This window comes from Nannobrachium achirus (genome assembly GCF_963921795.1).
Source record: "Nannobrachium achirus genome assembly, chromosome: 4".
NCBI lineage: Eukaryota > Metazoa > Chordata > Actinopteri > Myctophiformes > Myctophidae > Nannobrachium > Nannobrachium achirus.
Genome location: NC_137813.1, coordinates 20,921,751 through 20,944,271, shown reverse-complemented (window position 1 = coordinate 20,944,271; position 22,521 = coordinate 20,921,751). Strand labels below are relative to the sequence as shown.

The window sequence follows — 22,521 nt, the reverse complement described above, 5'->3', positions numbered from 1 at the left end:
GTGTCCTGAGAATCTAGTATTCAAAAGATAGCTAACATAACAAATACACTCCTCCCCACTTCACACTATTTCAAATGTTACTCAGATTTGACTAAATAAATAGAGATAATAGAGCTAAAATGGTAAATGGTAAATTTATATAGCGCTTTTATCCAAAGCGCTTTACATAGATTGTGCATTACATTCACCCATTCACGCACACATTCATACACCGGTGGCAGAGGAAAACATGCAAGGCACCAACCAGCTCACCGGGAGCAATGTGGGGTTCAGAGTCTTGCCCAAGGACCCTTCGACATTAACTCAGGGGGAGCCCGGATTCGAACTGGGAACCCTTCGGGAACCCTTCGTGCTGTAATAACGGTTTCTCTACCCCTGGGCTATGCCGCCCCAGCTAAAGGCAAAGATGCGGTAACGCGTTTGTGCAATAACTCCAGCTAGAACCAAAGATATTGCAAGCATCTGGTCAGCAGCTCAGCTTTTTTGATAGTGGTTCTTTAGTTTCTCACCACAGCCGGTAACCTCACAGGAGCCCAGGCCGGAATGCTTGTCAGCCTTGATGCTGCTGAGGAGGTCAGATAGCTCATGTGCGATTGCATTCTCAAGCTTTTCCATTAGACAGTCTCCCCCAAAGTAGGAGCAGTGAGACTTCAGTACTTTGAAATCAGTGATCTGATTGATGCTGAAGAAATCACGGTAAGTATTGTGGTTGGGTAGGTCATATTGGTTAACATTGGTCATTCTCAGGATGGATTTGAATATGTCGAACCTGTCTGGGTCATCCACTATCTCCTTGAAGACCAGCATGGGATCACTGAAGAAACTCAGAATGAAACCAGGCTTATAATCTTCGAATGCTTTAATATAACGGTCAACAAGGAGGGCATGGATGCGCACACGGATGCCATGCTGGCGGATGAAGGCGATCTTGTTCTCCAGGCGGTTTACAATCACCTTGTTGAGGTCCTCCAGCAGGGAGATTTCTTCCCGCTTGAAGAGCTCAGAGCTGGTGTTAGGTTGGTAGGCGTACTGCCAGAAGGAGCTGACGTAGACTCGGGGAGGCTCTACCACCTTGATGTGGGGAGATAAGCTCCAGAACAGGGCTCCATAAACCCTCATCAATTCCTGTGTGTCCAGTGTGTCAGCCTTGTTGAGGATGATGCGGATCTGGGACTCGTGGCCCTTCAGCTGCTTCTCCAAGAGCATCTCCAGCTCCAGCCCCACGTCCAGCTTGGTTGGGTCAAACAATATAAAGATCAGGTCAGCACGGTCAATGAACCACTGGCAGACATCGTTGAAGGGGTAGCCTGGATGAACAAAGAGAAATAGTCTATATCACTGCTAGAACTGGAGAGCCCTGTGAGTTTGTACGTTCTCACAGCACGCCAGTAATCCAATTGCCATATCTCTCATGGGTCTGGTCTGTGAACAGGTTACTTTCCCCTTTCAATTTGCATACAATTCTGACCCAGATTATAGCCACGGATTATAGCCACAGGAAGGTGAGGTGCCGCCTGCTTCAGCTTCCTCTTGGTTCACATCAGCGAGGGCCTGATCTAACACCATTGTTAAGGTAGGAAGACAATTACTATCTGCTTAGTATGGATGATACTCTACTCACGACTGCAAGCAAGGCTCTACAGAGAGAATGGGAAGAAATAACTAACAGTAACATCATTCTTTAAAATGAGCTGCTTTAGTTGTCTACAGTATATTGGGGGGTCGCAAGGGCCCAAATGACAAAGGCCTTAATAAAATCAAATTCAAATTGAGTCTCACCTCTCTCTTGCTGCTTGCGGTTTTCTATAATTCCAGGTGTGTCTACAAAGGTGACATGTTCCAGCAGCTTGTGGGGCAGCTCAATACCTGTCAGCCTTTTCAGAAAGTTCTGGCCAAACTTCTCTAGATGCGAGAAAGGACGGGAACTGTCTGCTGCCATGACCATACCCTCCACTTTGCCGGCCTTCTCCCCGTGCATGATTATAGTAAAGTCAGAGGTAGTGGGTTGAGCACCTGAGGACACATGTTGAACAAATTTAGCCGGGGACCCAGTCACACAAAATGTGAGATGACCTGTGATTTCTTGCCGTACTTTTTATTTCTATTTTATCTATTCGTTTTGTCATTAAGGTCCACAGAATGAGAGGCCTGCTCTGCCTGAAAACATTGTGAAAAAAAGTTATGACCATTTGTATATTCGCTGTCCCCTTGACTCTGAATCCATTGCAAGCATTTGTTTTGCATGAAAAACATCCCTTGGGCTAAATGTCTGCCCCCCAAAACTGTGAAAAGTGATGAGTCATCAAAAGAAAAGTGAAAAAAAGTGATATCACTTTTCACAGTTTTGGGATGCCGAAATTTAGCTTTTGGGCTTGTGGGTCCCTGACTAATTACAATATGAGGGAAACCAGAGACATGGAGCTGGTTGGGTCAGAAAGGGAGAGACAGCCGCTGGCCGCCGCGTCCACGTCCATGGACGCGGCCGTGGACGCGTCCATGGACGCGGACGCGAAAAAAACGTCCGTGGACGCGAGGCCGCGTCCACGGACGCAAACGGCCGGCCGTCCCGGCCGTGGACGCGGCCGTGGACGCAGACGGCCGGGGACGCGGCCGTGGACGAGGCCGCGGACGTGGACGCAAACGGCCGGACGGTCCATGGACGAGGCCGCGAAAAAAAGGCAGCGAAAAAAGAAAAAAAAGGTGTCTATTGTATGTATTTTTTGATGGAGAATTCAAATATGACCTTCTTTTTTGCATAGGACAACTCTAACCTGCATCAATTGGTATTTTATAATTGCCAATTGTACCCTATCCATCTGAAAAACAAATTGGATGTCTATTGTATGTATTTTTTGATGGAGAATTCAAATATTACCTTCTTTTTGGAATAGGACAACTCTAACCTGCATCAATTGGTATTTTATAATTGCCAATTGTACCCTATCCATCTCAAAAACAAATTGGATGTCTATTGTATGTATTTTTTGATGGGGAATTCAAACGTTACCTTCTTTTCTAGATAGGACAACTCTAACCTGCATCAATTGGTGCATCAACCTACTATCTATCTATCTATCTATCTATCCATCTATCCATCTATCTATCCATCTATTTATTTATACTTCACCTTTAGTCCAGAAGAGAGTTCAGCATCAGGAACTTGCACACATGGAACTGTGTCATGACTGTGTCATGGAGCTAAAACAGGGCTATGTTAAATACTCAAAATGACTCTGATGGACCAATCAGGGTGGTGGTGGTGGGGGGAGGGATCAACAATAGACAGAAACTGGATAATGCTTTGTTAACTGTCCCACCTAAGTCCCTGCTAGTCTGAACAAACATCACCTTCCCTCTCATAACACTACTACTACTACATTTATATAAAGCTGCTCTTGCATTTGAATTCAAGTCTGACACAAGTTAAGGTTAACTTAGGTAGTATTTCCTTTTGCTGGCTTTTAGGGTCTGTGTGTGAGTGTGTAGGCTCACAAATTATTATAATTGTCATTAAGTGACTCTATCTATCTATCTATCTATCTATCTATCCATCTATCCATCTATCCATCTATTTATTTATACTTACTGTTTACATTTTCTATAAATATTTATTTCTATATAAAACTCAGTTGTGTGGAGTTATTGTGTGCCTTTTCTTGTAGCTAAAGAGTCCATTTGTTCACTAGACATTAAGTCAAGGTTACTATTTTGAGTTGAAGCTAAGTGTTTTATTGCTTTGTGGTTTAACATGATTTAAAAGGCAAATTCATTGTTATGGTTACTTTAGAAGACTGCTTTTGCATTCATGAGTTAAAAAGAGAGCCAAGCTAATTTAAAGAGTTAAGTTAAAGGAACACAAAACATGACCTAACTCGCTGCCATTGGACAGACAGTTACAACATAGGCCTACTCTTATCTTTCACAGAACAGACAATTATCATTTGTTTTATCTATTTGAGACTATGTAGCTGCTCTATGGGAAATAGAGCATTATATCAGCCTATTCAATTGATAATGACCAATGGGTGCCAGTTTCTAAGTAGTTAACCATATTAACATAACAATATATGTGGCCTAGACATGGATATTGCCCAATCAACTCGTAATCTACAGAAATGTCCACCACATCACACAGTATAAAACTTAGTAGGCTCAGTGGATTCACCTATGTTAAATCATGTCAGGTTAGTTTGGTTCAAGGTTCAAGTATAATAATTTATGAGACAAAAATGTAAACAGCACAAATGTACAATCACATCTCGGCTAGAATGATAACATAAAGTCCTGACTACTCCTTGTTATTGTGGTCCTAAATACTACAATGATTAGTTTGGATGCATTGCTTCTATCATGTCCAATTAAAAATAAATACATTACATACATACAGAAATCTGCCTTCTCCTGTATTGTATTAGTGACATTCATTATAAATAGTAAAATAACAGGACAGAGCAAAAAAGGCCTCTGTTGTGTCTTTATCTGATCACATGCAATCAGACACTCACACTGCACAGCAATATATAAACTTTATTACAGGCTCAAGGCCCACAGGGTAAGAAGACAATACATTACAAAGATAATAATTTAAAAAAAGAACAACAGAGAGTACATTCACAAAGCCCCACCGGAGCTAAAGAGGCACTCATGCCACTCATGCCAGTGTCCACTAATGGTAGACGTGTACCTGACAGAGCTACATCCAGGGTCTGTCATCAGTCTCTGGAACAATCTGAAACAATGTATCTTTCCTGTGGCTGTTATAATGAACACAAACAGATCAGAAAGTAATTTAACATACAACAATGTAAGGGATTCCTTTCTATTAAAAGCAAAATCATAACTGGGTCAAAGTTGCTTGGTTCTCCCCATATAAAGGCATGTAGGTAACAGTAACATGATATTATGTCATGAATGATAAAAGTAATGTTTAAACACTTTGATGTGTGTGAGTTTATCTGGAGACTTACTCAGTCTGTGACTTACAGAGATCTTGATGGTCTTTGGGTTCCACCCGTTCATCAGAATTGCCGCTGGTGCCGTCTAGAGATTTCATCTTCACTTGAAGTCTGGAGTCTATTATGTACAGTGTATTCTGGACAGTTGTGGACACTCTGCAACTAACCTAACCTAACACACACTATGTGTTAATGTTGATCAATATAATAATGTAAAAATACAAAGTTAAGTAGACCTAAGTAAGAAATAGTAAATACATTGTAATAATACATTGAAGGGGAAAATGTAGGAAAACAAATGCAACTCAGCATTGAATTTATGGCAAACATTTTGCTAACCCTTTCCAAATAATATACAATTAAGAAGTGGGATGTTACACTTAGTAAGAGAAAGAATTAATGAAATATTACATTTTTAAAAAGCTAGAAGACTCACCTATTATAGTAACCATGTGAATTGCTAATAATGTTATGGGTCAGATGTGTAAAGATCTATCACATTGTATTGTTCTTTTCAGACTCAACAATAATAATGATGATGTTACTTAAATGCTGATCAATGTGTGAATCTGGCTCTTATCAGGTGTGTGTTTTCTCTCCCTGTCCTGTGCTGTCCTCAGTTAAACCAAGACAGTGCTGTTGTGACCAATGTGGAAAAAGCCTTCAGCTCAATTTATTATCTCAAAGTAGACCAGAGAATTCATACCGGAGTGAAGCCATTCAGCTGTGAACAATGTGGGAAGTATTTTGCTCGGTCTGGACAATTAAAAGATCATAAGCGTTCACATACTGGAGAGAAACCTTATTGTTGTGACCAGTGTGGGAAAAGATTTGTTCAAAAGGGGATTTTAAAAGAACACCAGAGAATTCACACTAGAGAGAAGCCCTATTGCTGTGACCAGTGTGGGAAAAGCTTTACTCGATTGTCTTATCTCAAAATACATGAACGAATTCACACAGGAGAGAAACCATACAGCTGTGTCCAATGTGGGGAAAAGTTCAGTTTAATGGCTGCTCTGAAAGTACACCAGAGATTTCACACCGAAGAAAAGCCTTACTGCTGTGAACACTGTGGCAAACGTTTCACTGTAAAATCTAGCCTCGTACAACACAAGAAGATTCACACTTGAGAGAGACCTTACTGCTGTCACCAATGTGGGAAAAGGTTCACTCTGAAGACGGCTCTGAAAAGACACCTGAAAATCCACACTGGTGAGAAGCCATATACTGCTGTGTCCAGTGTGAGAAAAGGTTCAGTGATATGCATCATCTCAAAGCACACCAGAAAAATCACACTGGAAAGAAACCTTATTGCTGTGACCAGTGTGGAAAGAGCTTTCCTAGACTGGAACATATCAAAATACACCAACAAATTCACACCGGAGAGAAACCTTATATCTGTAACCAATGTGGGGAAAGCTCTGTCAGGTACACGTCTACCGTTAGAGGACACTGGCATGAGTGCCTCTTTAGCTCCGGTGGGGCTTTGTGAATGTACTCTCTGTTGTTGTTTTTTTTTTATTATTATCTTTGTAATGTATTGTCTTCTTACCCTGTGGGCCTTGAGCCTGTAATAAAGTTTATATATTGCTGTGCAGTGTGAGTGTCTGATTGCATGTGATCAGATAAAGACACAACAGAGGCCTTTTTTGCTCTGTCCTGTTATTTTACTATTTATAATGAATGTCACTAATACAATACAGGAGAAGGCAGATTTCTGTATGTATGTAATGTATTTATTTTTAATTGGACATGATAGAAGCAATGCATCCAAACTAATCATTGTAGTATTTAGGACCACAATAACAAGGAGTAGTCAGGACTTTATGTTATCATTCTAGCCGAGATGTGATTGTACATTTGTGCTGTTTACATTTTTGTCTCATAAATTATTATACTTGAACCTTGAACCAAACTAACCTGACATGATTTAACATAGGTGAATCCACTGAGCCTACTAAGTTTTATACTGTGTGATGTGGTGGACATTTCTGTAGATTACGAGTTGATTGGGCAATATCCATGTCTATGCCACATATATTGTTATGTTAATATGGTTAACTACTTAGAAACTGGCACCCATTGGTCATTATCAATTGAATAGGCTGATATAATGCTCTATTTCCCATAGAGCAGCTACATAGTCTCAAATAGATAAAACAAATGATAATTGTCTGTTCTGTGAAAGATAAGAGTAGGCCTATGTTGTAACTGTCTGTCCAATGGCAGCGAGTTAGGTCATGTTTTGTGTTCCTTTAACTTAACTCTTTGAATTAGCTTGGCTCTCTTTTTAACTCATGAATGCAAAAGCAGTCTTCTAAAGTAACCATAACAATGAATTTGCCTTTTAAATCATGTTAAACCACAAAGCAATAAAACACTTAGCTTCAACTCAAAATAGTAACCTTGACTTAATGTCTAGTGAACAAATGGACTCTTTAGCTACAAGAAAAGGCACACAATAACTCCACACAACTGAGTTTTATATAGAAATAAATATTTATAGAAAATGTAAACCGTAAGTATAAATAAATAGATGGATAGATGGATAGATAGATAGATAGATGGATAGATAGATAGATAGATAGATAGATAGATAGATAGATAGATAGATAGATAGATAGATAGATAGATAGATAGATAGATAGAGTCACTTAATGACAATTATAATAATTTGTGAGCCTACACACTCACACACAGACCCTAAAAGCCAGCAAAATGAAATACTACCTACGTTAACCTTAACTTGTGTCAGACTTGAATTCAAATGCAAGAGCAGCTTTATATAAATGTAGTAGTAGTAGTGTTATGAGAGGGAAGGTGATGTTTGTTCAGACTAGCAGGGACTTAGGTGGGACAGTTAACAAAGCATTATCCAGTTTCTGTCTATTGTTGATCCCTCCCCCCACCACCACCCTGATTGGTCCATCAGAGTCATTTTGAGTATTTAACATAGCCCTGTTTTAGCTCCATGACACAGTCATGACACAGTTACATGTGTGCAAGTTCCTGATGCTGAACTCTCTTCTGGACTAAAGGTGAAGTATAAATAAATAGATGGATAGATGGATAGATAGATGGATAGATGGATAGATGGATAGATAGATAGATAGATAGATAGATAGATAGATAGTAGGTTGATGCACCAATTGATGCAGGTTAGAGTTGTCCTATCTAAAAAAGAAGGTAACATTTGAATTCCCCATCAAAAAATACATACAATAGACATCCAATTTGTTTTTGAGATGGATAGGGTACAATTGGCAATTATAAAATACCAATTGATGCAGGTTAGAGTTGTCCTATCCCAAAAAGAAGGTAATATTTGAATTCTCCATCAAAAAATACATACAATAGACATCCAATTTGTTTTTCAGATGGATAGGGTACAATTGGCAATTATAAAATACCAATTGATGCAGGTTAGAGTTGTCCTATGCAAAAAAGAAGGTCATATTTGAATTCTCCATCAAAAAATACATACAATAGACACTTTTTTTTTTTTTTTTCTTCGCTGCCTTTTTTTCGCGGCCTCGTCCATGGACTCGTCCACGGCCGGCCGTTTGCGTCCACGTCCGCGGCCTCGTCCACGGCCGCGTCCCCGGCCGTCTGCGTCCACGGCCTCGTCCACGGCCGCGTCCACGGCCGGGACGGCCGGCCGTTTGCGTCCGTGGACGCGGCCTCGCGTCCACGGACGTTTTTTTCGCGTCCGCGTCCACGGACGCGTCCACGGCCGCGTCCATGGACGTGGACGCGGCGGCCAACGGCTCTTGCTGGAGAAAGGGTGGAGATCAGCTGTTGGCTAACCTATGGGGAGCTGGTAGGGACCGTCTTGCAGGCCCAGGAGATAGTTGATCATTGAGGACTTTCCTACACTCCAGGATCCCAGGAAGAGCACCATGGGCTTGGTGGAGGTAATCACCTTTTCTGTAAGGCAAGAACAGGAGTAATTGTAATAAAACCAGTTAACAAAAGCATAAGCTGTGGGGCAGAAACCAGCTATCTTCATGTTAATTTTTCTGGAAATGGGGAAAAGAAGTTTTGTCCATCATTGATAAGAACAGCTGAATGGACCTCCCTCCAAGCTCACAATTAGGTTGGAGGTCAAAAGGGGGTGGAGCCTGGAGTTGGTAAAACCAGCTAACTCCACCCACTTGTTTTTTTCTTTTGCTAGTTGTTTTTATCGCTCTGACTTTGGACACTGTACTATTAGGTTGTGTTAGTAGTTTTTTTTTGTATTTCTGCTTGTGTTTGACATGATGTAGAGATACTTGTTGCACTAACATTGTAGTGCAACAAGTTAGCATTGACTGTTATGGTCACTTTGATTTGGGCACTGTATTATATTGATAGTTGTGCTTACTTTGTGTATATATATTTATATATATTATTTGTTCCCTTTCTTGTTGTACCTTGCTCTTACTGTACTTGCTCTTACTGTACTCTGTACTCTGTTCTTGTTTTTTCTTTTATCTTTTTCATACTTCTCTGTAACTTTGTAAATAACCTTATACTGCTGTGCTGCCTCTGGGCAACTGATTTTCCCCCTTGGGATACTAAAGGTATCTATCTATCTATCTTGAGGATGTGTTTATAAAAAGCAGAATGCACCCCCAGCATACCTGAGATCCGTCCCTGATTGTTGTACTTGTAGGCCAGCTCCAGGGGCAAGATGGATGAGCCGTAGATGTCCTTCAACTTCTCCAGGGCTAAATGACAATGAAAAAGCAGTGAAAATACGATTATGTTAGAGACCGAAAGAGGCAGCTGGAATATGTTTTTATTATTATTTCTTTCTGCAAAATAAAGTTGTTTATTTTGATCTCTTTTGTAAAGCAACTGGGTCCTATTAATCTGTTGCACATAGAACACACTGTGAAGATACAGTACAGTACAATAGCAACTACTGGAAAAATATGCTGTTGGCGTATAGAATATGCCAAACCTTTTGCACATGTACATCTGAGGATGCTCCTTTCTTTTCCTTTTGAACTCCTTTATTTTGTCATCTTTTTTTACATCTTACTACTATTTACACCTCATTAGATTATTTTATTATTATTTTTAGATGTGGTTTCCTGTTATTATATAGTTTTTTGATATACGACTGCATTGTCTGAAGGATGCCAAATAAAAACGAATTTCACTCTTATGTACCAGTACCTGTACAAAAGACGTAACAATAAAGTACATCCTTGAACCTTAAACCTATGAAAAGCGCTATATAAGTGTGATATAATTATTATTATAATAACAAATTCTGTTTGCTACCCATCAGATAAACAAACAGTTCAGGCCCTCTAACTCAGTGGTTCTCAACCTGTGGGCCGGGACCCCCAGGAGGGTCACTATCTCAGACACTCAGACATCTCATTCTAACCTGTATGGAATTGTGTGTCCTCCTTATAATCCAACTGCAGCATTTCATCAATGTGAGATCTGTCTCTGAGGATGGAGGGGGCATCTTTTTCCTTCTCTGTTAAAAAAAAAGAAAAAAAAACACATTAGAAACTGGTGGTGCTATAATAGGCTTGGCATGAGGCTGATTTGAACATTTTGTAGTGTAATTTCTTCCTTGGCCTTTTGCAAATGTGCGTGCACAATTTCATTACAACTGCACGGTGTGTTTGATTTGAGGCATTTTGTTCGAAACAGATCAATCCTGCAAAGTTTGGAGGCCAATCTTAGCCAATCAGGATGGAATATTTAATATGGGACAGATCTGTCTTGATCATATGACTGTAGATATACTGTGTACTGATTTGTGTTAATTTTGGGTAAAATCTGAAGGGGTAATATCCAAAAATGTGTCTTACATAAGTCGGCCTCCTGGTGGCGCTATAAAAGGCTGATGTGAAAAATGCAAGGAAAGGGTTTTTCCTTGGCCTATAGGGAGTGCGCTTACAAAGTTTGAAACTGATCGGTGGAGTTATAGGTAAAAGCACGAATCGGCCTGTTATAGCGCCACCATGAGGCTGATTTAAAAAATTTGAAGTGGCATTTCTTCCTCGGCCTAGTGGGAACGTGTGTGCGCGATTTCATGTTAATTACACTCTGCGTTTGTGATTTGAGGCATTTTGTCCAAAATGGACCAATCTTACAACTTTGAAAGCCAATCTCAGCCAATCAGGATGGAATATGGACAATCAGACAGATCCGTTTTGATCACATGACTGTAGAGATACTGTCTACCGATTTGCGTGATTTTTGGACAAAATCTGTAGGAGTAGTGTACAGAAATGTGTTTTGCAGAACGGGGCCATTTGAAAAATGTGGGGCAGAGGTTCTGAATTGGCATCCAGGGAGAGTGTGTGCTCATTTTGGCAGCGACTGGGCCAACGGCGCCGGAGATTAGCTGGTAACAAACTCGGAGGACGGACGCACACACGCACGGACGGATGGACGCACGGACGGACAGGGGCGAAAACATACTCTCCCCCTGCCTTCGGCTGGTGGAGACAATTAAAATGTTAAAAGTTGAAAGCTTATGACCTTTTTCAAATATCTGTATTAAAGACAATTGATACGGACGGATGCTTGGCAATACCATCACCCTTTGCTATTCAATTTCAACCTTTTGCAGACATGACATGTTTCAGCTTAATTCAAGATAAACTAGTTTAGTAACGTTTAGATAAACTGTAATTTATTATTATTTTTGAACCATGCCTGTGCAACAAATCTGACACTTTTGTACACTATCAAATAACAGATCTGAAATACTGCTATCCCTGAGCACAGTACAGTATTATATTAACCTAACCTCGCCAGCCTGGTGTTCGTTCACAACAGGCCGGTTGGTTTCCGCCTAGCGCGGAAACTACTAGAAGAAGCGGCGTCGCTTTGATTTGGTTCCCTCCTTTTGTTTCCCCAATCCCTTAAAATGCTTGAGTATCCTAGTGTAGTCTTGCCAGTTGCTACGAGTTGGACTAAAAAATGCATATACCAAACGATTTTTGGTATCACTTCACGAAAGTGAAGTGATCCCAGACTAATATTAACCCAACCATAAAGATACATATCATGCCACTGTCTCTACAATATCACCATCTACTGTAAGTACACATACAATAAATGCAAGTAGAGTGCAGATGTCCACTGTAGTGAGAAAGAATCTAGAGATACCAACCCAGGTAACTTAAAACACTTCAGCCCCCTTACCTTCTGTGGCCTGCAAGAGCATCATGGAGACAAAGCAGATTGAAACGAAACCTTTCATGATGGCTGAGTTCAGGAGAACTGTGACATGTATGTATGCCTTGTCAGACGCAGACTAATATACTGCTGTAAAGCTAAAGAGATTAACCTCTGATACTGGCAGTGTGACGTACTAATGCACAGAACATGAACACATAGGCTAGTCGATGTCTACCACCAGCTTTGAGTCTGCCTTCTGAGCATCAGAGACACTGTTATCAGACTGCAGCATACTTTCACTTTCAGTTGTGCAGGGATCGTTTCTGAGAAATGGCCTGATTTCCGGTAAAGCTCAGCATGTTTATATGATGTACAGAAGGGGGAGGAGGAGGAGGAGGGGAGGAAGACAATGTTCTTTTCTGGACAATGTAACTGAACAAAGGTTCCCCAATTAGGTACAGGTTCACTACAGAATGAACAGAACCAGAAGCTGATGTGACGAATCAAAAGTGTCAAGTTTATTCAACATATACTAGGGACTCAGTCAGGTTAAAATACAAAGGGAAAGAGGGGTTATTAATTATACAAGAGATTTTGTGAAACAAAATGTCGCCAACCAATCAAGGACGATGATACACGTAAGAAGAAGACAAAGGGGAAGTCAAGATCCTAAAATGGGACCAAGGGTCTAGCAGGCGATTAGGCTTCAGGGCCTAATGAAGGGCCTCTAACGTTAAAGCCCTTTATTTAGATTTAGATGTTCTTATGTGCTGTGTAGGATTAGGTTAGAGTTAGAGTCTAACCTAATCCTACACAGCAAATAAGACAATCGAAATGACATAAATACACAAAACCAAAAGAAAACCAAATGATTAGCTTAATGTGAAACAGTGTTTTCTCACTCAACAGTAAACAAACCACCATACAAATTAAGTGTATAGAAGGTATATGCACATTTCTAAAGTGACTTTTTAATACCTCTAAAATGACAAATTAAACCTTGGCCAAATTGTCCAATATTAGAGGCAGAACGCGAGGCGTTGTGAGCATGTAGATCTGCTATTTTCACAATAGAGCCGTGTTATACAAAATGTAAAGCCTTAGTGCTCGTCAGTGTGGAGGGGTCCCCAGTTAAAATATGATTATTTTGGGGGTCACAGCCTGAAAAGGTTGAGAACCACTGTTCAGCTCATTCATTGCCTTTTCAAAATGGCCCCCAAGTTCCTCACTGCCACGTTCCTAAATTTCTAGTGCACGGATCAATTTCTAGTTCACGGATTGTGCACACCCATGCCTAGATCATGCACCATATGTGTAGTACATTTTCACAGCTTTCAAACAAAAAAATCTGCTTGGAAATTCAGGCATTCATGAGATAGAAGCCTTCAAAGTCTTCAAATGTAAACAAACATGGCTGCCATTTTGAAAGATGTGTTTGTTATGGGGCTAAACATGCAAATGTTTTTATTATTTTTTATTTTTTAAGCAGGAAAACTTGGGAAACTTGGGCCATGGCAGTCTGGGGGCCTGGCTATGAATGAGCTAGAAGACAGTGTTTCTTGTTCCACATTTTAAGCACATCATTAACCATATAGCACATGAAAAAAATAGACCATTTGTGAGCTTGTGGTTGTCATATATTTGTTTACTTTTGTTTATAATATTTTCCAGATAGGCTTTCCAGAGCAATCCACATCAAACAAACAATTAGGGACATAGATAAAACATGTTAAAATCAACTTTTTGGGGGTGTTGTTAAGAAGCAAGAGTGCAGTGGTGAGCCCAGCATGTGTTAACAACCTGGTAGACCAACACGTATCTTACATCTAGGTATCTGTATGCAAGTCTCTGCTGACTTGATTAACATTAAGATTCTGACATTATATTAGACAACATTCAAGGTTCAAGGTAGTCTTTATGGTTACATCTTGTGTACAGGTACATAAGAGTAAAACCTTTTTGGCTTCCTTCAGGCAATGTAGCAGTATGTATAATAACAATAATAACAACAGCAGAAACAAATAAGAATAACAATATAATAAAATGTGTATAAATGTTTGGCCATTTTTCTACCCCCCAGCAGTTACTACCTAACTTTGTCTAAACAACTTCACAATGTATTCTGTGTTCAAAAGGTTAGTACATTCAACTTCACAGTATATTCTATGTGCAGTTCAAGCACACTAGTGCAAGAAAGGGACGGGTGGGGTGGGTGGGGTCTAGCGGTTCCCCTTTCCCTGGATCGTTCTCGTTCTTGACAGTTCGTTCATGTGCCTGATTTTGCGTGGAAAGATTATTATAATTTTTTTGCAATCTGTTGCTTGTAGCTTTGAGACTGCAACATAGTCGTTTTCCAGGCAAAATCTTAAAATGAATGTAATTAATGTAACATAAGCTAATAGGTTGAAGGTTGTAGGCAAACATGTTTGCATGTCAAGATAGTTGACATACACTGTTGTAAATAGGCCTTATTCTTTGGAATTCCGTGGCATATGTCGATGCCGGCCGTAGCTTATGCCGATGCCGGTTTTCGAGCTCGCCGTATCTTCAGGAGAAGCTGGTCGTTGACTGTCAAATACTGCAGATCAAATATCATCAAATCATTTCACACTCTTCATATTAATCCTTAAGCATTGAGTTGCCTCATCTTTCATTCATGCATTACCGTCCTATTTTAAAATTGCCTGATGGTCGACGGTCGACGCCACAAACGTGTTTGTGAGCCTCACCGAACTTGGCACAAACACTGTTCAGGGGTCTGCCATGATAATAGCCACACCAGGGGCCATGTGTGGCCACCAGGGGCCCAATCAGGTGAGCCAAAGTGGCCATGTGTGGCCCCCAAGGACCTCAAGGGGGTCCCAAGCACGGATGCTCTAATCCGTGAACAATCTTGGCAGAAACACTGTTCAAGCTTCTGACATGAGAATTGTCACACCAAAGAAATCTAAATTGCACACATATGGGGCACTACAGCAGTATTAAAGCAGTGTTTAACTTAACTCGGTGACCATTGCACTGATCAGCTCAATATAGGACTAGATTGGAAGGTGTCCTGAGAATCTAGTATTCAAAAGATAGCTAACATAACAAATACACTCCCCACAGATTTGACTAAATAAATAGAGACTAGCCCTTACCCGTTCAAAGATATGAGCTCCGAAATGATGTGCAGTGTGTGGGTTATGGGATGTGCACTGTGCACACAGTATATGAGGGATGGAAAGTAACTTTAACAGGTGCTTGCATGCTAATATGTAGGAGCATCAATGTAAGAAATACCCGTTCCATTTAACGGCTACAGAGATACTGTGTACCGATCTGCATGATTTTTGGACAACATCTGTAACAGGGCCAGAACCCCCCCCCCCCCCCCCCCCCCCCACCGCCTGCACACACACACACACTCCCCCCCCCCCCCCGTGTGTGTGTGTGTGTGTGTGTGTGTGTGTGTGTGTGTGTGTGTGTGTGTGTGTGTGTGTGTGTGGGTTTGTGTGTGATTGTGCATGGCCTGAACAACAGCGCCCCTCCCTTAACATGTGTGGTCACAAAAGGTACTGTAGGCTAAATAGATATAGATACACCATAAAAATGCTAATATACAGCATATGATTTGTGAAAGTGACAAACGGGCTTCACAGTTATGTCAGGTGTGTTCATATGCTATTGGTGATGCGATTTCAGATCAATTGCTCCAGCCACTGAGGAGAAACGCTGTGACAGACAGACACTCACTCAGACACTCACTCAGACAGACATTCGCTAAATTATATGTTAGATAATAGAGCTAAAGGCAAAGATGCGGTAACGCGTCTGTGCAATAACTCCAGCTAGAACCAAAGATATTGCAAGCATCTGGTCAGCAGCTCAGCCTTTTTGATAGTGGTTCTTTAGTTTCTCACCACAGCCGCTAACCTCACAGGAGCCCAGGCCAGAATGCTTGTCAGCCTTGATGCTGCTGAGGAGGTCAGGTAGCTCATGTGCGATTGCCTTCTCAAGCTTTTCCATTAGACAGTCTCCCCCAAAGTAGGAGCAGTGAGACTTCAGTGCTTTGAAATCAGTGATCTGATTGATGCTGAAGAAATCACGGTAAGTATTGCGGTTGGGTAGGTCATATTGGTTAACACTGGTCATGCTCAGGATGGATTTGAAGATGTAGAACTTGTCTGGGTCATCCACTATCTCCTTGAAGACCAGCATGGGATCACTGAAGAAACTCCGAAAGAAACCAGGCTTATTCTCTTTGAATGCTTTAATATAACAGTCGACAAGGAGGGCATGGATGCGCACGCGGATGCCATGCTGGCGGATGAAGGCGATCTTGTTCTCCAGGCGGTTTACAATCACCTTGTTGAGGTCCTCCAGCAGGGAGATTTCTTCCCGCTTGAAGAGCTCAGAGCTGGGGTTAGGTTGGTAGGCGTACTGCCAGAAGGAGCCGACGTAGACTCGGGGAGGCTCTACCACCTTGATGTGGGGAGATAAGCTCCAGAACAGGGCTCCATAAACCCTCATCAATTCCTGTGTGTCCAGTGTGTCAGCCTTGTTGAGGATGATGCGGATCTGGGACTCGTGGCCCTTCAGCTGCTTCTCCAAGAGCATCTCCAGCTCCAGCCCCACGTCCAGCTTGGTTGGGTCAAACAATATAAAGATCAGGTCAGCACGGTCAATGAACCACTGGCAGACATCGTTGAAGGGGTAGCCTGGATGAACAAAGAGAAATAGTCTATATCACTGCTAGAACTGGAGAGCCCTGTGAGTTTGTACGTTCTCACAGCACGCCAGTAATCCAATTGCCATATCTCTCATGGGTCTGGTCTGTGAACAGGTTACTTTCCCCTTTCAATTTGCATACAATTCTGACCCAGATTATAGCCACGGATTATAGCCACAGGAAGGCTTCAGCTTCCTCTTGGTTCACATCAGCGAGGGCCTGATCTAACACCATTGTTAAGGTAGGAAGACAATTACTATCTGCTTAGTATGGATGATACTACTCACGACTGCAAGCCAAGGCTCTACAGAGAGAATGGGGAAGAAATAACTAACAGTAACAGCATTCTTTAAAATGAGCTGCTTTAGTTGTCTACAGTATATTGGGGGGTCGCAAGGGCCCAAATGACAAAGGCCTTAATAAAATCAAATTCAAATTGAGTCTCACCTCTCTCTTGCTGCTTGCGGTTTTCTATAATTCCAGGTGTGTCTACAAAGGTGACATGTTCCAGCAGCTTGTGGGGCAGCTCAATACCCGTCAGCCTTTTCAGAAAGGGCTGGCCAAACTTCTCTAGATGCGAGAAAGGACGGGAACTGTCTGCTGCCATGACCATACCCTCCACTTTGCCGGCCTTCTCCCCGTGCATGATTATAGTAAACTCAGAGGTCGTGGGTTGAGCACCTGAGGACACACGTTGAACAAATTTAGCCGGGGACCCAGTCACCCAAAATGTGAGATGACCTGTGATTTCTTGCCGTACTTTTTATTTCTGTTTAATCTATTCGTTTTGTCATTAAGGTCCACAGAATGAGAGGCCTGCTCTGCCGGAAACATTGTGAAAACAAGTTATGACCATTTGTATATTCGCTGTCCCATTGACTCTGAATCCATTGCAAGCATCTGTTTTGCATGAAAAACATCCCTTGGGCTAAATGTCTGCCCCCCAAAACTGTGAAAAGTGATGAGTCATCAAAAGAAAAGTGAAAAAAAGTGATATCACTTTTCACAGTTTTGGGATGCCGAAATTTAGCTTTTGGGCTTGTGGGTCCCTGACTAATTACAATATGAGGGAAACCAGAGACATGGAGCTGGTTGGGTCAGAAAGGGGTGGAGATCAGCTGTTAGCTAACCTATGGGGAGCTGGTAGGGACCGTCTTGCAGGCCCAGGAGATAGTTGATCATTGAGGACTTTCCTACACTCCAGGGTCCCAGGAAGAGCACCATGGGCTTGGTGGAATTAATCTCCTTTTCTGTAAGGCAAGAACAAGAGTAATTGTAATGAAACCAGTTAACAAAAGCATAATCTGTGGGGCAGAAACCAGCTATCTTCAAAATGTTCATTTTTCTGGAAATGGGGAAAAGAGCTTTTGTCCATCATTGATAAGAACAGCTGAATGGACCTCCAAGCTCACAATTAGGTTGGAGGTCAAAAGGGGGTGGAGCCTGGAGTTGGTAAAACCAGCTAACTGTTTTTTGAGCGGTGGTCACGCCGCTCCTATACGTGGCCGTGTGTGTAGAGTACGTACGTGTATGTATGTGGGTGGGTGGGTGCGTCCGTATGTAGCCTCAAGCCTGTGGTGTAGTACCTTTTCTGACCACAAATGTTAAGGGAGGGGCGCTGTTTTCAGGCCAGGCCAGACCAGGCACACACACACACGCACACACACACACACACACACACACACACACACACACACACACACACACAGGGGGGAAGGGGGGGGGGGGGGTAAACCACCGCTCAGTTCACACGGGTGTGATTTTTTCTTTTGCTAGTTGTTTTTATCGCTCTGACTTTGGACACTGCACTATTAGGTTGCATGTTAGAAGGTTTTTTTGTATTTCTGCTTGTGTTTGACATGATGTAGAGATACTTGTTGCACTAACATTGTAGTGCAACAAGTTAGAATTGACTGTTATGGTCACTTTGATTTGGGCACTTTATTATATTGATAGTTGTGCTTTAGGACACTTTATGTATATCTATTTATATATTATTATTTGTTCCCTTTCTTGTTGTACCTTGCTCTTATTGTACTTACTATACTCTGTACTCTGTTCTTGTTTTTTCTTTTATCTTTTTCATACTTCTCTGTAACTTTGTAAATAACCTTATACTGCTGTGCTGCCTCTGGGCAACTGATTTTCCCCCTTGGGATACTAAAGGTATCTACCGGTATCTTGAGGATGTGTTTATAAAAAGCAGAATGCACCCCCAGCATACCTGAGATCCGTCCCTCATCGTTGTACTTGTAGGCCAGCTCCAGGGGCAAGATGGATGAGCGGTAGATGTCCTGCAACTTCTCCAGAGCTAAATGACAATGAAAAAGCAGTGAAAATACGATTATGTCAGAGACCGAAAGAGGCAGCTGGAATAGGTTTTTATTATTATTTCTTTCTGCAAAATAAAGTTGTTTACTTTTGTAAAGCAACTGGGTCCTATTAATCTGTTACACATAGAACACACTGTGAAGATGTTTACAAAAGTAAACTGGAAAAATATTCTGTTGGTGCATAGAATATGCCAAACTTTTTGCACATGTACATCTGAGGATGCTCTTTTCTTTTCCTGTTGCTCTTTTGCCTTTTGAACTCCTTTATTTTGTCATCTTTTTTTACGTCTTACTACTATTTACACCTAGGGATGGTGGAGCTCGTTAATTTTTATTGATAATGAGCACCTTATTGATCATGCTCACCGGGATCATTGCTCCCGGTGAGCAGGTTGGTGCCTTGCATGGTTTCCTCCGCCACCGGTGTATGAATGTGTGCGTGAATGGGTGAATGTAATGCACAATCTCTGTAAAGCGATTTGGATAAAAGCGCTATATAAATGCACCATTTACCATTTATGCTTATCGAGCCGGGCTTTTATCGAGCCCACTATTGAGCATTTTCTGTTATTTTGTGGAAAGACATGAGACACTATCAATTCTGAAGTTCTTTTTAAATATATTATATATATTATATAGTATAGTTTTACAGTACTATTCATAAGTTATTAATACTAGCCTACTGTAAAATTATACTATAAATTGTATGGTATATAATATAAACTATAGGCTAACATTTTTTTGTTTGTTTTTTACAGTAATGCCTATCTATTTTTTCCATTATCTTTTTGTTTGTTTTAAGCAACAACAAAAATCTATATTTGCACTACATTTGACTAGGGCCTTCAAATACAGTACTTTAACTTAACAGACAGAAGGCAAGTAACCTTTTTATTTTTGGAAAATATTTTGAAGAAACTAAATGTGTACTGTCTCTTTAAAAGTGTAATTTATAACGCATAGTACGACGGTGTCACGCAACAAAAAAATACCCAATCAACAAGCTCACACAGCGTCTGCTCGCACCGCGTTGTGAGCTTGTATATCTGCTATTTTCGCTAGACTGAGAAGAAGTCACGCTGGCGACGCTATACGGATTCATTTGCACGGAGCGATATATTATAACTCAGCGGCGGGGATTTTGAGTATCCCAAACGGATTTATTATCAATGGAATCATTCATATTTTCAAGCACCACATACTTTGGGTGGAAGAGAACGGTTGTCGCGCTGCTGAAACAGCCGACGGCCCGACGCTGCCGTTGTTTCAATTCGTCGTCGCTGACATTCAAAGTTATTGCACTTGGGTGGGTCTTATGTGATGCACTATGGACAATTAGTGCCTCCGCATTGTCGAAGTGTTCCCTCCCGAGCATGTAACCCTGGCCGTGCTGCATATAGCCTATTATAGCATTTAGCTCTCCCCTTGTCTTTTCTAAAATGTAACCAAACTTTTTAGTGTTTCACGAGTTCAACCATTGTTCCACGGCACGCACTTGCAAGCACACAACTATCAATGACGCAATGAATGTAGCCTACCTCCCGTCCCAGGCCTCCCAGCCCCCTATAGCGGTCCATGACGTGACGTTATGACGCTTACCCGATAACAGGCTCGACAAGCAAAAAGCTTATTGATACTCGGGTCTCGATAAATTCAGAACCGGGTTTGTAATGGACCCGGTTTTCGGGCTCCATCCCTATTTACACCTCATTAGATTATTTTATTATTATTTTTAGATGTGGTTTGCTGTTATTATACGACTGCATTGTCTGAAGGATGCCAAACAAAAACTAATCTTACTCTTATGTACCTCAGTGTTGCAGTGGTCTTGGGTCGCGCGCCCCCGACGACCCATATCTTTTTTGAGCCGGGGTCTCGCACCCATCGAAGTTCACACCTCGACAACCGTTTAACAAAGAAACAAGCCTATTTGCATATCAATAGACCTGTATAGTAGGTGTCGAGCGTCGTTCGCGACCCCCCAAACATTGAATCACCACTGCACCACTGATGTACCTGTACAAAAGACGTAACAATAAAGTACATCCTTGAACCTTGAACCTATGAAAAGCGCTATATAAGTGTGATGTAATTATTATTATAATAAAACACACCCGTGTGAACTGAGCGGTGGTTCCCCCCCCCGTGTGTGTGTGTGTGTGTGTGTGTGTGTGTGTGTGTGTGTGTGTGTGTGTGTGTGTGTGTGTGTGTGTGTGTGGCCTGGACAACAGCGCCCCTCCCTTAACATGTGTGGTCAGAAAAGGTACTACACAGGCTTGAGGCTACATACAGACCCACCCACATACAAACAAACTAACTAACAAACAAACATACCTACACACACGGCCACGCTATGGAGACGGTGTGACCACCGCTCAAAAATGTTGTTAGCTACCCATCAGATAAACTAACAGTTCAGGCCCTCTAACTCAGTGGTTCTCAACCTGTGGGCCGGGACCCCCAGGAGGGTCACTATCTCAGACACTATCTCATTCTAACCTGTATCGTGGAATTGTGTGTCCTCCTTATAATCCAACTGCAGCATTTCATCAATATGAGATCTGTCTCTGAGGCTGGAGGGGGCATCTTTTTCCTTCTCTGTTAAAAAAAAAAAAAAAACACATTAGAAACTAGAAGCAGTGCTCTTCCGAGCATAGGTCTCCACCAGGCCTGGCGTCCTGGCCTGGTGTAATTTCATTACAACTGCACGCTGTGTTTGATTTGAGGCATTTTGTTCGGATCAATCCTGCAAAGTTTGGAGGCCAATCTTAGCCAATCAGTATGGAATATTTAATATGGGACAGATCTGTCTTGATCATATGACTGTAGACATACTGTGTACTGATTTGTGTTAATTTTGGGTAAAATCTGAAGGGGTAATATCCAAAAATGTGTCTTACATAAGTCGGCCTCCTGGTGGTGCTATAAAAGGCTGATGCAAGGAAAGGGTTTTTCCTTGGTCTATAGGGAGTGCGCTTACAAAGTTTGAAACTGATCGGTGGAGTTATAGGTAAAAGCACGAATCGGCCTGTTATAGCGCCACCATGAGGCTGAATTAAAAAAATTGAAGTGGCATTTCTTCCTCGGCCTAGTGGGAACGTGTGTGCGCGATTTCATGTTAATTACACTCTGCGTTTGTGATTTGAGGCATTTTGTCCAAAATGGACCAATCTTACAATTTTGAAAGCCAATCTCAGCCAATCAGGATGGAATATGGACAATCAGACAGATCCGTTTCGATCACATGACTGTAGAGATACTGTCTACCGATTTGCATGATTTTTGGACAAAATCTGTAGGAGTAGTGTACAGAAATGTGTTTTGCAAACATCGGCCTCATGGTGGCGCTAGAACAGGGCCATTTAAAAAATGTGGGGCAAAGGTT

General features: G+C 41.6%; 2 protein-coding genes across 2 annotated transcripts in view; both read right to left on the bottom strand.

Moving 5' to 3' along the window:
- Positions 1-399: 399 nt before the first annotated feature.
- LOC308283651 (sarcalumenin-like) lies at positions 400-12,328 on the bottom strand. The gene is made up of 6 exons (XM_080724119.1): positions 12,117-12,328; positions 10,336-10,431; positions 9,578-9,664; positions 8,763-8,882; positions 1,780-2,013; positions 400-1,307 (listed from the first exon to the last, which is right to left on the bottom strand). Exons 1-6 carry the CDS (start codon positions 12,172-12,174, stop codon positions 475-477), a joined length of 1,428 nt encoding a protein of 475 aa, XP_080580245.1. The 5' UTR covers positions 12,175-12,328; the 3' UTR covers positions 400-474.
- Positions 12,329-15,954: 3,626 nt separating this feature from the next.
- Positions 15,955-22,521, bottom strand: part of LOC308283650 (sarcalumenin-like) — a 7,650-nt gene continuing 1,083 nt past the window's right edge. The window contains exons 2-6 of the mRNA XM_080724118.1: positions 21,636-21,734; positions 19,028-19,114; positions 17,934-18,053; positions 17,251-17,484; positions 15,955-16,792 (exon numbers count right to left, since the gene is read on the bottom strand). Of these exons, the coding sequence (XP_080580244.1) occupies positions 15,960-16,792; positions 17,251-17,484; positions 17,934-18,053; positions 19,028-19,114; positions 21,636-21,734 (1,373 nt within the window). The 3' untranslated portion in view covers positions 15,955-15,959. The remainder of the gene's footprint in view (positions 16,793-17,250; positions 17,485-17,933; positions 18,054-19,027; positions 19,115-21,635; positions 21,735-22,521) is intronic.

What these genes read in the sequence shown, in the direction of transcription:
- LOC308283651 (XM_080724119.1), bottom strand. Translation starts at nt 12,174, where the DNA reads ATGAAAGGTTTCGTTTCAATCTGCTTTGTCTCCATGATGCTCTTGCAG. An exon ending in GCTCTTGCAGGCCACAGAAG is followed by an intron (nt 10,432 to 12,116) that starts GTAAGGGGGCTG and finishes TTTTTTTAACAG; the next exon opens with AGAAGGAAAAAGATGCCCCC. An exon ending in CCGCAAGCAGCAAGAGAGAG is followed by an intron (nt 1,308 to 1,779) that starts GTGAGACTCAAT and finishes TTGTTCATCCAG; the next exon opens with GCTACCCCTTCAACGATGTC.